The following is a 13,035-nucleotide window of genomic DNA, read 5'->3' on the forward strand; positions in this document are numbered from 1 at the left end:
ATTCTGAAATTTTCTTATTTGCTTGCTCATTTTCTATATAGGCTGCAGAAAAATATCATCACCTCTTGGTAAGCTTTTTGTGTGGTAAATTCTCAGTGTTCTCAAAACAGTTCATTAAAATACATTTCACAATATAGCACATGTATTGATTTTTTTTTAATCCATCTTCTTTTACTGGCCTAAAGAGTCCTTAAGGACAAGAATCATACTCTATTCATTTTGTAGAAAGAAGGATAGAGAGAAGAAATGCAGGGAGGCAGATACAATTTAAGGACTAATTTCCATAATTTTAACATATTTTGGCAGGAAAAAGAAATATGATACTTAATATATTCAAAACACAATATTTAAAAATCTTATCTCCTCTAAATCTTACTTTCCCCAAGAGGGAAAACATTTTCATGGTATTTAAAAATTGCTATAAAAAACACTTTTGAACATTATATTTATGGGCTTATTTAAGCAAAACTATGCTCTCCCTTCTGCAAATGTATGTGTGCTTTCATCAATATTCATTTTGGTAAACAGAAGAAATGGCTAATAGAATCTATATTCAAAGTGATGAGGAAAGTCCTTGCATTGTTTTAGTTGCTTTTGCTAATTTAGATCGGTACCTCCAAGTTCCCAATTCTAAAAGTAAAACTCTTATAATATTCAAAAGGACTGCATATGGTTCTGCCCTATTTCCCCTCTGATATTATTTCTGTTCACTCTCCTCCTCCTTCTGGCCTTAGTGGTTTCTCACTTTTTCTGAAATACACCAGCATACTCTCACCGTAGTACTTGGCTAAAGATATTCTCGCAACTTGGAAAGCCATTCACCAGATATCAGTTTGGTTAACTCCCTCACCTCTCTCAGCCAGAGAGAGCTGCTTGTACCTGAGTCATTCCCAGCATGTTTCATAGCTGTGTAGATAGTTGATTAATTCTTAAGTTACTTGGAATTAAGGCTTTAGAAAATTCTAGCTAGTGCAAATGGATCTTACACCTAGAGATAAGAGGTAAAACTTGTGTATAAAAAAATAAAACTGTGCAGTAGAGGGTTAACTATTACTTAGGGTGCTCAAACCCTGCACATATCAAAGAAAGGACTACCCCTTAACTGGTTCTGGAGAGAAAACATCTGAGCCCTTGGAATATCCTGTCAGATAAGAGTGCTTTTGTATGTCTGGGATCTTGGGCCACACCAGTAATTTATGCTAACAATGTAATTTATGGTGAATGCCTTTTAGGGTTTATTTGGGGTCCTGGACCATACCACACCACTTGATCTCTAGAGGGTCTGGAGACCCAGGATTTGAGGTCAGTCACACAAATCCTTAATGCCTGTGTAATTGCCCCAATAAAAACCTTGGATACAAAGGCACAGATGAGCTTCCCTAATTGGAAATAATTTGTCCTTATTGTGACAATCATTGCTAGGAGAATTAAATATCATGTATCTTCACTGGGAGAGGATAACTGGCGATTTGTTTTCTCATAGACCCTGTTGTATATATGCCTTTTTCTTTACTGGCTTTAATTTTTCTTTGTTCCCTGTGGTAAACCGTAACTCAGTTTAACAGCTTCTCTGAGTTCTGTATTTCTAGAAAATCAGCAAGACCAGGAGTGATCTGGTGGACCCCCAACGCAAAATAGGAGGAAATTCTTGTAACTTTGGTTTAGGTAACATGATAAAAAAATGTATGACACATCTTGACTATAAATTTAAAATCTTTTTGTTTCAAAAGATAATATTATGGAAATGAACACAAGCCATAGAACAGAAGAAAATATTTTCAATTATATATCTGAAAATATTTGCAAATCAAATATCCAAAATACAGAGATAAGTCTTACAGCTCAATAACAAGAGGACAAAGGGCAAAAAAATTGAAGAGATGTTATTTCAAAAAAAGGCAAATAAATTGCTACTAAGCACAGGCAAAAATGTTCAACATCACTTGTCATTAAGGAAATGAAATTAAAACTACAGTGAGATACCATTGATTATAAAACAAAAGATACACAAGTTTTAGCAAGAATTTGTAGAAACTGGAATCCAAATTCATTGTAAATGGGAAATTAAAATGGTACATTATTTCATATTATCTCCAAAAGGGAGATGATACAAATGGCCTTTGGTGTTGAATAAACAAAATGTGGTATATCCATACACACAAAAATATTTAGCAACAAAAAACACACCAGAATAGTAATATATGCTACAACATAGATGAACCTTGAAAACATTAAGCTAAGTAAAAGGTTAGTTTCAAAACAGTACATACTGTATGATTTATTTCATATGAAATGTATAGGAAAGGCAAATTTATAGACAGAAAGGAGAGCAGTGGTTGCTTGGGGCTGGAAATGTAAGCAATAATGATTGACAAATAGCTCAAGGGACTTCTTTGGGGTGATGGAAATGGTCTAACATTGGTGGTGGTTGCACAACTCTATAAATTTACTAAAAATCATTGAATTGTATACCTGTAAGGGATGAATTTTATGGTTTAGAAAATTAATACCTCATTTAAACTGTAAGAAAAATCTAATGGGAAAAGATAGAAAAATAAACAATAAATAACCTACATGATATATAAGAAGATAGTGTTTTGATTCCAAAACAATGAAGAATTTAATAGTGAGTACAGGAAATATAGGGAAGAGGGAACAAAAATTTTGCAGTAATAAATAGGGTGGTCAGATGAGCCTCACAAGTTGACATCTAGTTGAAGAGTTTGCCAACTCAAGGAAAAAGTGGGAGCAAAGTTTTAAGGCAGGAGCATATCCCAAGTTTGAGGAACAATAAGGAGGTCAATGGGGTTAGAAGGAAAAGATTTGTAAACAATAAAGTCAGATAAATAGTGAGAGTAAAAAGAGAAAAATAAAAGCCTATTACCCATTGGAAGGTCCTTATTTTGAAAAAAATTGGAAATCCATTGGAGATATTTTAACAGAGAAGCAGCATAATCTGACATACCACTTACAAGCATGACTCTGGATGCTATGAGACTAAACTTCAAGAGTGAAAGAGAAGTAGGGAGACAACTTAGGTGGCTATTTTGATAATCCTGGCAGTATGTTATGATGATTTGAACCCACCAAGGGGGTAGATAGAGGTCACAGTGAGTGGCGATATTCTGGATAAAGCATGGTGGAGAAATTGGCATAAATTTTTCTCCTTTTAAAAGTTAATTCATACTTTTGTAAAAATTAGAAGTTAATACATCAAAGTGTTAATCATATTTCTTTATATTTGATGAAAGTATTGAATATTTATGCTTCTATATTTTCCAATTTTCTAGCCATGTGCACATATTATTTCTATAGAGAAAAACCATTTTTTCAACATCCAGTTAATTGAGCAAGATCATAATACAAACAAACTTTGTTTTTGCCAAAATTTTAAGTCAACATCAAACTGGCTACATATATGAAGTAATCAGTGATAAATGGTAATATTAGCAATATGCTGAATAGTCAAGCAACAAATATTTCCTGAATACAGAGTGGTGAACTCACTTTTCCATAAATATGTGGTAACATTATTATCAACTAACTTTCCTGGGATTGTGTAACTCTCTCCAGAGTTTGTCTAATATCTAGTTGTTTTTTTTTTTTAGTTGGTAATAAATGCAGTTCTAGTTTAATGAATATAACTTGTATCAGTAAGGAAAGTATTATGTTGAAATAGGGCTTCCCGGGTGGCTCAGTGGTAAAGAATCCATCTGCCAATTCAGGAGACACCGGAAATGTGAGTTTGATACCTGAGTAAGGAAGATCCCTTGGAGGAGGAAATGGCAACCCGCTCCAGTATTCTTGCAAAGAAAATCCCATGGACAGAGGAGATTGGTGGGCTACAGGCCGTAGGGTCACAAAGATTTGGACATGAATGAGCATGCTCGTGTGTGCACATGCATGTGAGCACATGTACACACACACACACATATGCTGAGACAACAAACAACTTCAAATTCTCAGAGATTTAAATAATAAACGTATATTTTTCATTTCACTATGCGTCCAATTCAAATGAGTGAGGGCAGGGTCTCTAATAATCATAGTTACTTAGAGATCCAGACTGTTGAAGGCTTCGTTTTGACATGATCCACCGGGATAAAATATGTTAAATTATGAACTGGTTCTTAAAGCATCTGTTCAAAATGATGCACCTTACTTCTGCTCTCATTACATTGGCTAATGCAAGTCCCATGTCCTATGGTCACAAAAGAGTCAGGAAGTCCAATTCTATGATGTACTCAAAATTCAAAGAGGAAAATCTATGATAATTATTATTATGAGAAGGGAGATAAAAGAAGAAATAGTAGAGCTTCAATTTGTATTAATTTTTATATAAAAATAAAATTAAACTATACTAATATTTACTCTAAAGATTTTCTAAAATTTAATTTTAAACTCTATTAGTATTTAATTATAAAAAATTTAATGTATTCCTATACCAGATGGTCACATGACATGTATAGTTCACAATATATTGAGACAGTTTCAGAATTCCAAAAATATCAATTAAAACAATTGTCTTCATTCACTTATTTTCTTGCAATACTTCCATATAATAGATTTTATACAGATCAAGTTAAGAATTATTATAATCTATTTTCTACTCTCCACAAAATAGACAATAACTTTGTAAGATGCCTACAAAGACATTTCAGAATTGAAAATTGTAGAACCTATCAAGAAGAGAATGACAGAGTGACACTTCTATTCCTAGTACGAACTTGTCATCAGCTACGTACAATTGGTGAAACTGCCAAAATCAGATTTATGAAGAAAATTATTTCACATATGGATTGATGGCCACCAACATTAAGATAAATCTTCCTTAAATGTATATTTTATATGGTGTGTACATGATGTATACTGGACCTTTACAAGGTATCTTTAAGGGCTATTATTTAAAACAAGTACTTAAATAAATACATTACAGCTATGTCTTTGAATCACCCTATCACATGGTATTGAATCAACATTTTTTCAAATACTGAAGTATTCAATAATGGAAATATTTAATACTTTCAATAATGTTCAATAATAGTTAATATAACAATTTAACTTTTATGAGAGAAAAAGGGTTTATTATTAATAAAAATTAAATTATTAAATTATTAATAAAAAATTTAAATTGTTTAAAACATTATTAATTTCATCTTTATCCTCTTACAATTTTTATTTCTGTATATGCTTTAGAATTACCATAAATAACAATAAAGAAATTGAATTTTAACGTATGTGCTCATTTTTTTTTGTTTTTGGCCTACAAGGTTTTTGATTGAATAAAGTCCTGATCAATTAGCTCATGGATGGGGCATTCCAGTCATTATTTCAATGTGTGGTCAAAATTTATTTTTTTCAATTGTCTACTTGAAATTTCCATTTGGGTGAATAACAGATTTAACATGTCCAAAACAGCTTTTGCTTTCTCCATCAAACCTCTACCCTGCCAAGGTCTTCACAACTCTGTCAAAGGTGCAAACATCTAATGGTTTAGGTCAAAGTCCTCCCATGCATCATTTAGTCTTCTTCTATCTCACACCCTTATCAAATCTATCAGCAAGTCCTGACATTTCTACCTCCAAAGTATGCACTAAATTGGTCATTTCTCTTCCAACTGAATCAAGGTAACATGAACTCTCTTCTGGATTATCACACAGTCCTAAAGTGTCTCAACCCAGTTTTGCCCCGCCTAAAATGGTGATCAAGTCCTGTCAATCTCCTGCTGCGAATTGGTCATTACCAGCTATAAAATCTAAACTCCTTGAAATGCTCTTGCCCATTCCTTGAATCTCCTTCTCATATGACTTTCCTCTCTTTTTTGTCTTATACGTTTGAGGTACAAGGATATTTTTCTCTTCTTCAAACAGACTAAGCCCCTTTTGGTCTAGCCATTCACTCTGTTTGGAACACTCACCTCCAGGATATTTTCTTGTCTGATTCCTTCTCAGCATTCAGGTCTCTGCTACTAAGCCAGCTCTTTAGAGAAAACTTCACTGATCATTTTATCTTACTGGTCCCCACTCACTTCCCCAGCCCCACTCTGTAGCAAATTATGTATTATATGGCTTTTAAGGCCTACAAAATTTGTGCATCCCTATGTCCTCAGCCTCATTTCCACTAAGTTTCCCCTCAGTTGCTCTGCTTTATCCTCACTCGTCTCCTTTTTGCGTCTTAATTAGATGAAGAGATCTGTTATATGGTTTACACTTGCTCTGTCCTCAGCAGAAATGTTCTTCCAGAAATATGTGAGACTCATTTCCTCAGTTTATTCTGGCCTCTGCTCAAATATCATCTCCGCAAAGCTAACTGCCCTGATTGCCCTAGCAAAAGATCATCTCCCCCCCCTCTTGCTTTGCTCTCTACCTATTTAGTTCTTCATGGTACTTGTGTATATATCAAATCTGTCGGTTGTTTGTCATTTGTTCCAGCCACTGGAATATAAGTCCCAATAGGGTAGAGGCTTCCCCACTCTCTTCCATGATTCTAGCCTTTTGAACAATGCCTAATAATGTGTTATTGTATTTTATATAAGCTAGTCCATGCTGAGACTCACTTGATGTTTCATGTTTCATGTCATAAAGGAAGCCTGAATCGATTTCAAAGAAACAGTAATATAATACAATATAGACTACTGTTCTCTAACAACATACAATAAAACTAGTAATTAAAAGCAAAGAACAGCTAAAGACAATTTTATATTATCAGAAAATAAATAGCCATTTTATTTAAAAGGAAAAACATGTACTCAGAACTGAGTAAAAGTGAAAATATTACAAGGCAAAATGTATGGGAAAGAAAGAAGTATCTAGAGAAAAATATAGGTTTAAGCATACATACCAAGAAGCAAGAAATGTTTTTAAAATGACTGTGATTTATACCAGGAAGCCAGAAAAGGAGCAAGAGAGCAAAGGACATGAGAAAATAATAGAGTCAGAAATCAAGGAGAGAAGCAAAACAACAGAGGATTTTACCAAACCAAATTCTGAATTCCCACCCCAAAATTTCACATCCAGTTATTCTTATAAGAGAATTCTACCAAATTAAAGAGTTTAAGGCCCATTTCTCTCTTTTCAAATACCTCAAGAAAAAGAAAACAACAAAATCTATGTAGTTAATTTTAGAAAGCTAGTGTTATCTTGAATCTAAAATTATAAATGAGTCTATTTGCTCATTTTAGTTGTGATCAAACGCAAAAATCTTTAAATACATCAAACTCCTACTTTGTATTTCAAATGTTAGTAAATATTATTATAAATACTACATTAAAAGATTCTTCAATTTGAAAAATCTTTTAAAGGTAATTTCATTAGCAGACCAAAGAAACCAAACCACCTAGAAAGCAAGAAATAGACAGGAACTTCCTTAATTTAGTGATGACTAAATACTTTGGCCATCTCATGTGAAGAGTTGACTCATTGGAAAAGACCCTGATGCTGGGAGGGATTGGGGGCAGGAGGAGAAGGGGACGACAGAGGATGAGATGGCTGGATGGCATCACTGACTCGATGGACGTGAGTCTGAGTGAACTCCGGGAGTTGGTGATGGACAGGGAGGCCTGGCGTGCTGCGATTCATGGGGTTGCAAAGAGTCGGACACGACTGAGAGACTGAACTGAACTGAACTGAAACACCAGTTCTAGAATATTGTACTTAATGAAGGAATTTTAAACACATTTTATTTATAATTCAGAATTCTCATTTTTTAACACAGTACTGGAGGCTCTGGACCATACTATCAAGATAAGGAAAAATGAACAGTTGCAAAACATATTAGGGAAGAGACACAACTCGATGTTTTCTAATGATATCAATATTTAGGAAAATCAGAGAAATAAAAAATAAATTGTTAGAATTAATAAATTCATCAGTATCATAGTAATATGTACTTACATTTCCACTTCAGTAGTAATTGGTGAGAACAGAGGAAATATGATATCAGTCAATATAGCAATATAACACATGCATGTGTCTGCATTCTAGGAACTAGCTTTAGAATACACAGGATCTCTATGGAGACATTTTTTTTTAATTCTGATACATGATCAGAAAGACGAATTTTTGGTTTGTTTGTTTTTTAATGAGAGATAACCTATGCTAATGGATGGAAAGACCTTACTATTTAAAAACTGAAGTCATAACCAAAAAACATATCTACATTAGAAATCCCAGCTCAGAATGGCTTTTTTTGAAATTTTACTAAATATTTAAATAAGAAATTACATCTAATTTATATAATATCTTTAGAAGAAGAAAAAAAGACTCTACCCAAGAAATTCTATAAGCTCAACATAACTCAATACAAAAACCTGGGTAGGATGTCATACAAGATTAAAATTATAAGCCAATTTCATACCCTAAAAGAAATACAAAAGTTCTTTAAAACTAATAAACTGAATTCAATGATATATAACCAAACTTATCTTATTCCACAAATAAATGACTTAAGATTTTTAAAAAAATCAATGTAAAAAAATCATATTATCATCACAGAAGTTATTTAAAAGTTTGATAAGTAAACATACCTTTATGACTTAAAAAACTAGTAGAAAACTAGAAACTTCTTTAAATTAAAGCAAACATTATATTTAATGATAAATTATTAAAACTTTCTCTCTATGGTTGTGAGGTGAGTGAAACGATTAAATAATGAGTAAATCATTACTCTTATTTGATATTATACTATTGATAGAAACACTAGCTAATACTTAACTGAAGGAAAATAGAGTATAATCATTGGAAAGAATAAGAACCTATCAACATTTACAGAAAATGTAAATATGTATATAACAAATATAAAATAATCTAAAGATATATTCTTAGAATTCAAACACACAAAGAAAAAATGAAAACTTCAAAAGATACCACTTATAATGGAATTTTAAAAATCAATCAGGCAACTAAGAATAAATCTGAAATAGAAGTGTAAGAACTTCACAAATAAAAATTATTAAATGTTATCGACAGAAGTGAAAAGATATCTATTCATATAACTAGACAGATAAACTAGGTTAATGGTTCAGAAGAAGACTTCATTTAAAAATCATGTCAATTCTCTATAAACCAATGAACTGCTAATAAAAAAATTGGGAGAACTAGTTTCACAATACTAGTTCTCAAATTTGGCTTCATTTTTAATCATCAGGGAGATTTTTAAAAAACTGATGCCTTATCACTTACAAATTAAATCCTAGTCTTTTCTGGAGAGAACCAGATTCTGAAACTTGTTAAGAAAGTAAATTTTAAAAGTTCCCATCACAAGAAAAGAAAAACTGTAATTATGTGTGGTAATAAATGTTAACTAGATTTATAGTGGTGATCATTTTGCTATATGTACAAATAATGAATCATAATTTTGTACACTTGAAAATATATGATATTATATCTAAATTAGTCTCAATTATCTTAAAAAGACTGATATCAAGTGTTATCAAGAATATGGATTAATTAGAACTCTCATGTTGTGCTGGTAGGAAGGTAAAGTAGTATAACTACTTAAGAAACTTGTTTTCTGTTACCTACCCAAACTAAACATATGCATCCTGTGAGATGTGGCAATTCCACTCCTTTATATACACAATTGAATATTATACATGTGTGAACACACATAAATAAGAATGTTTATGACAACGTCAACAGACATCTTCAAACTGGAAATAATTCAAATACATATTAGTAGTGGAATGGATAAATAAATTGCAATATATTCATCTACTGGAATATTACACACACTGGAATGAATAGCCTATATAGAACAGTATAGATTAATTTTATAAAGATAATGTTGAACATATATGCCAAACATAAAAGGATACTATTATAATGTTTCATTAATATAAAGTTCATAAGTGGGCAAAAGTCTGATAAGGGTTACTTCTTGGGAAAATAGTAGATAATGATTGAGAAAGAGCACAAGATGTAACTTCCAAAATACTTGCAATTTTCCATTTCTTGACCATGATGGTGGTTACACGAATATACTTAATTTGTGAAAATTCATCAAGATGTATGCTTTTTTCTCTTAAGTGAAGTATAACATAATAGTAAAGTATTAAAGGATGAAGATAGTCTGAACACATGGACACAGTCTGTTCTTTTGCAAGATTTAAAGCAAAAATTTCAATTCTTCCCAAGTTAATCTATAAAATCAACATACTCTAATACAAATTCCAGTTGGATTTTTAAAGTAATCAATTGATTTATTTAAAGACATGTTTGAAAGGTCTGTGAATAGCTACAAAAGGAGCAAAGAGATTGGTTTATATGTGAACTATGCTTATACCAAAGCCATAGTTACAAAACAATGCTTGAACACAATTGAGAAAACACAGACTAATGAACAGAAGAGATATTTAAGAGACAAACCAACCCAGTTATGAGCATATAACTTAAAGACAACAACACAAATCAGAGGGAAAATGATAGCTATCTTAGTAAATGGTGCTAGAAAATTGCTGTTACTATATGGAAAAAAAATAAAATTGGATTCCTCTGCACTTCATGGCATAGTTAAAATTTAAATATGAAATATAAAGCTGCAAAGTTGATTTAAAATAGCATAAGAAAATATCTTTGTAAATGAAACATGAGGAAGAACTTCCTAATGTGAAATCTTAAAAGCACAAACCATGAGACCAAAAAAATGACTTGGGGACAGCTTAGGGACAAAGATAGATTTCACAGTATTATATATATGGAAAAATATGGTCTGCTTCAAAATAATCAATTTACAAATGAATTAAACAAAATGGTCTATACTAAAACTGATGGCTGCCTACACCAATTCATTGCCTGTGCATGCGTGCCCAGTCGTTCAGTCATATCCGACTCTTTGTGACCCCATGGACTGTAGTCCACCAGGTTTCTCTGTCCACGGGTAAGCATACTGGAGGGGGCTGCCATTTCTATTCCAGGGGATCTTCCTGACTCAGGCATCAAACCCGTGTCTGCCGCATCTCCTACACTGCAGGTGGATTCTTTACTACTGTGCCACCTGGGAAGCCCACATTCACTCATTCTATTCTGTTATAAATCATACAGCCTTAGTAAAAGTCACTCTGTACTACCTCAAGAGGTTAAGTTAATCTCTCCTATAAAGTGATTTTGTTTTATTTATTTAGTTTTGGCTGCACTGGGTCTTCATTGCTGCCTGCGGGATTTCTCTAGTTATGGTGAGTGGGTGCTACTCTCTAGAAGCGGAGCAAGAGCTTCTCACTGTGGTGGCTTCTCGTTGTGGAGCACGGGCTCTTGAGCACTCTGGCGTCAGTAGCTGCAGCTCCCAGGCTCTCGAGCACAGACTCACAGGTGTGCACGTGTGTGTTTGTGTGTGTGTGAACTGGGTCTGACATTCATCAATAGTTTTTTATTTCATAATATCTAAAAAATTATTTTGTCTATAAATGGGGAAGATTTGCCCACCAACAGTTTTTTATCTTCCCGGTACTTTTTCTGGACTTAATTGTACTACTGGCTCAATTCTACCACCCTTGGAACCAGAAATATATATTTCCCCAGAAAATGACTCTGTCTCACGTATATTCAAACCACTGCTTAAAAAAATTAAGGGTATGTATTGTATATGTTGTAAGTCTTAATGCTTTTTCTGAAGTAATACAGTTACACTAAAGCACACTAACTTATTCAAGAGTCTTAGTTGGGCTCTGATTTTAGAACTCTGACATAGGTTCTATAAAAATTATCCTGTATTTAGTAAATGTGAACTTCTATACCTTTAAATATGAATGCCATTATTAAAGAAATTAGAAAGAGGGAGAGAAGCATTGATATAAGTAACATTTAGAAGTGGTTAAGATTTTGGTGAAATTTTCTTCCTAAATGCTGTGCTTTTAATAGTTCCAAAAATCTGTATTTTATGTTCTAGAAACATAGAAACAGATAACTTTTCACTTGAATTACAACCAATTTCAAAGGAAAGACAGGAATAATTCATGTTGAACTATTTAAAGCCCTACAAAAAGTTCAAGAAGCTTCACTCAATTCCTAGCCCCTATCCACACCAGAGTCTTATCCAGTTTCTCCCTTCTTCAACACTATTAAGTCTCGACAATTTCTCAATTACTTTCTCTGATAATGACCTTTCCTTTACGAGAACTCATATATTCTCTGTTTAAAAATTTGCACTAAAATTCCTAACAGTATATTCTTTATGAGCATCTTCTAGCCAATCAAGAGATAGGAAGGTGCTTACCTTCAAAATAGAAGCCTGACTGGATTTCTAGGACCCTGGGGAGGGTCCTGAGGTCAAGGGAGTGGATGAATTCTTCCAGGGACAATGCCATTGCTTTGGTTTGGATCTTGTGCAGACCTGGTACTTACAGAAGCTTTTGGCTTCTGAATGTCACTTGTCTGCAGCTACAGTCCCAGCTCATCATTCCTTTATCAGAGTGTCACACCGGAGCCTGCTTGGGGTGGAGTAACTCTATGTGGGGAGGGGAGTGAGAAGGGAGGAAAGAGGCAGGCAGGGGACAAAGGGTGTTACAGCTCTTTTTAGTTCTCATTGTGGCTTCATTTCCTTCTAACACTGAAGTAGAACAGGATGGAGGTGTGGTGAGAATGTCTGAACAGACACTGCCAAAAAAATGAGAACTGGCAAGTAGCTGTGTTCATCTGCTGCTGGTCCAGGTGTGCATCTTCAGCACGGGCCAGGCTGTCTGAGGTCAGAGTTGTTTGTGGCTTGTCAACCAGGAAAGAACAGAAATTCAGGACTAGAGTATAATCTTAAAAAGGGCACTGTATCAATTCTTTGTCTCTTCACTTCACTTCTAAAGTTTGGCTCTGTGCCTTATTTGCATATTCTCAGGGCTTTTATACAAAATTAGGTTACAAAAGTGCTTTATGTCAGCTCTTTTCAGAAATCTGATACTCTGGAGGGGGAGGATCAGAAACCCCTTTTTATTTTTCCACATTAAAAATTTTGCTGAATATTAAAGGAGAGTGGGGGAGGGGTACACTATGCAAAGTGATACAGTAAATCAATATGAATTTTCTAGTCACCACACTATAGTGAAAGTATCTA

The 13,035-nt window shown here is 33.5% G+C and overlaps 1 protein-coding gene across 2 annotated transcripts in view; it reads right to left on the reverse strand.

Moving 5' to 3' along the window:
- Window positions 1–12,434, reverse strand: part of THEMIS (thymocyte selection associated) — a 198,073-nt gene extending 185,639 nt beyond the window's left edge. Inside the window, exon 1 of one of the 2 annotated variants that reach the window (XM_086316435.1) lies at window positions 12,208–12,434. In XM_086316435.1, coding sequence (XP_086172561.1) covers window positions 12,208–12,298 — 91 coding nt within the window. In that variant the 5' untranslated portion in view covers window positions 12,299–12,434. The remainder of the gene's footprint in view (window positions 1–12,207) is intronic. The other variant, XM_086316434.1, reaches the window with a different exon arrangement.
- Window positions 12,435–13,035: the final 601 nt, after the last annotated feature.

This window comes from Bos grunniens, chromosome 9, assembly GCF_055505025.1.
Source record: "Bos grunniens cultivar Pamir isolate PY7600 chromosome 9, Bosgru_T2T1.0, whole genome shotgun sequence".
Lineage (NCBI taxonomy): Eukaryota > Metazoa > Chordata > Mammalia > Artiodactyla > Bovidae > Bos > Bos grunniens.